General features: G+C 41.5%; 1 protein-coding gene across 1 annotated transcript in view; it reads right to left on the bottom strand.

Moving 5' to 3' along the window:
- Nucleotides 1–2,500, bottom strand: part of lama1 (laminin, alpha 1) — a 62,953-nt gene that overhangs the window by 11,803 nt on the left and 48,650 nt on the right. The window contains exons 51-53 of the mRNA XM_079601912.1: nt 2,402–2,500; nt 2,196–2,310; nt 309–476 (exon numbers count right to left, since the gene is read on the bottom strand). The exon at nt 2,402–2,500 is cut by the window's right edge and continues 43 nt beyond it. Coding sequence (XP_079458038.1) covers nt 309–476; nt 2,196–2,310; nt 2,402–2,500 — 382 coding nt within the window. The remainder of the gene's footprint in view (nt 1–308; nt 477–2,195; nt 2,311–2,401) is intronic.

The raw sequence follows: 2,500 nt of genomic DNA, 5'->3' as shown, positions 1-2,500 counted from the left end.
CTGAATAACTTTTGTAACTATATTTGTAATGTATATTTTATTTATAAAGTGCAGTGTTATTGTACATTTGATTACAGTTTCTGCACCTGAATACCTGAAAATCTTCAAACACTGTTTATTTCTTTCGTATCTTTGTTCAGTTGTGTCTATTTGTTGCGATTGCTAATTTTATTTATTTTTAATCTAAATTAGGAATCGATAAGAATTTAAATCAATAAGCAGAACCGAAATCGGAATCGTTTAAATGAAAGCGATACCCGACCCTGGTCACGACCGGACCGGTTTACAGGCGAGGGTCGAGTCCTAACCTGTGGCGTCTGGCGGCGCGAGCGTCCCGCGGTTCGGCTGAGTCCCGCCAGGATGATCCCGTGATCCCGTGTGCTGGAGAAGCTGCTCATGATCTCGGTGTGGGGACCCAGGAGAACACCGGGCATCTCCAGAAACCCACTGCCGAACACAGACACGCTGCGGATGGGCTGGAAACACACGCACACATGCCTTTAAAAATCTCCACAACTAAAGAAATACTAATAAATAACTAAAACTAATATATATATATACAGTTGCAATCGAAATTATTCAACCCCCATGGCAAAATGTACAGACTCTCAGCAGTTTGCAATGAACAAATCAAACAAAAGTAATTGAAATAGCTCAACACAACAAATGTTTCAAGTGGTTTCCCCAAATTCAACTGAAAATTTCTTGACTTCTGCAGTCTCAAAATGATTCGCCCCCTGAACAGAGTCCCTCACAGCAGCACACATCTGCAGAACAGTGTTCTCACTCATCAAGGGCTTCATTAGCGGCACCAGGTGTGCTTGAGCTAGAACACATGACATCTCTGAACTGGAGAGGTTTGTTGAGTGTCACGTCAAAACAATGGTCCAAAAAGTTAAGAGAAGATATCATCACCCTTCCATGTTTAGGGCTCTATGAAATACGAGAATTCTTCTGTCAACAAAACCACGGCGCGTCTCAGGTGCTGCGGTTATCACTCCGCCCAAGCAGCAGTGCTTCGCCTTCAGAGAATATAGTTCCCAGTATTTATACGGTTAAAATATGTCTGTGTCTCATGTGACTTTGTTTTTTGTACACTCTGTGACTATACAAATCACAACATGTAAATAGGAAAATGTTTGCGTTATTTTGTCACTTATTTGGATTAGTATGCTAGCTGGAGCCATTTACATCCAGTCTTTGTGCTAAGCTAGGCTAGCGGTGGGTGCGTCAAACAGACTTATAGCACGCACGGAGATGAACAAGGTGTGTGTGGACTTATCTAACTCTGGGGGATAAGGTGAATAGGCTAAAGTCCCAAAAAGTCGGAGTGTTCCTTTAACGTTGAAAAAAAGTTTTTAACCCTTTAGAACCTGAAGCTAAAATGGGTGTTATTCACATATTTAGATTTTTTGACTGTAACATTCTAAAACAATGTGCTATCTTCATGTGCAAGGTGTCATCTTTTTCAGAAAAAGATTAGCTTTAAAAAAATTACAGTTATTGGCCATTATTGCGTGTGGTGAGTTTGTAAATAGAATTTAAATAGAAAAAAAAAAAAAAAAAAACGAGAATACTTTTTCCGAATTTTATTTTGAAAAAAAACAACAGAAAAATCACGAACGAAAGAAACTAACACTTTGAAGTTGGAAAATGAAGTATAATACAACTATACAAGTCTTTTTTGTGACATTGGGTTGCAGTTTTCATTTAGGACACTTTTTTCATACACACACACATACAAATGCGTCCATTCATATTAGGCACGCACACACACACACACACATGCACACACATGTAAAGATACGTGAAAAAGTAACGGCCATCCGCCTCCCAAGTTTCATTAAAAATCATCCCAATCCCGTCTTCTGCTGTCTACCACTTCTTTCTCCATGTATTTGTTCGTATCTTTTATTATTTTATGCAATCCAATCGTATCTCTCGGTTCAAATCCTTCCTTCCCGCTCTGCCAGAAAGCCCGCTGTCATTTGCCGACGGAAAGCATGAAATGACCGTAATAAGCCGTATATTGCCGAACAGCGCATGTTGTCTACTGTCAGGGGCAATCTGAATGGTTGTGATAATGCAAACGGTTGAAGAGTTACGGCACAATGAACACAGCTCGCTGATCTGTGTCGCGCCGACACGTCCGGTTCTAAAGGGTTAATGGTTATATGTGACTATAATAACTGTACCTTGAGGACGCAGCCTTTCTTCACTCCGTACGCCTCTTTGAGCAGGTCGAAGTTTGTACGAGCGATTTCAACGTTCTTCATACACCCGACAAAAGAGCGAGCGACGACCTGCCTCCTGCGAAGATTCACAAAGGAGTCGCATTTAAAGACCAAAAAGGAATTATTTGAAACATTGAACTCCAGCAGTCTTGAGAGGCTGGTCTCACCTGATTGGTCGAGAGGCTGGTAATCCACCGATGTAAATGGGGTCGAGGTCGGAGCGATTGAGGTCAGAGGCCGAACCCGGTGACTCCGCCTCCATGACC

This window comes from Phoxinus phoxinus, assembly GCF_949152265.1.
Source record: "Phoxinus phoxinus genome assembly, chromosome: 24".
Classification (NCBI taxonomy): domain Eukaryota; kingdom Metazoa; phylum Chordata; class Actinopteri; order Cypriniformes; family Leuciscidae; genus Phoxinus; species Phoxinus phoxinus.
This window is presented reverse-complemented; position numbering and strand designations above follow the sequence as displayed.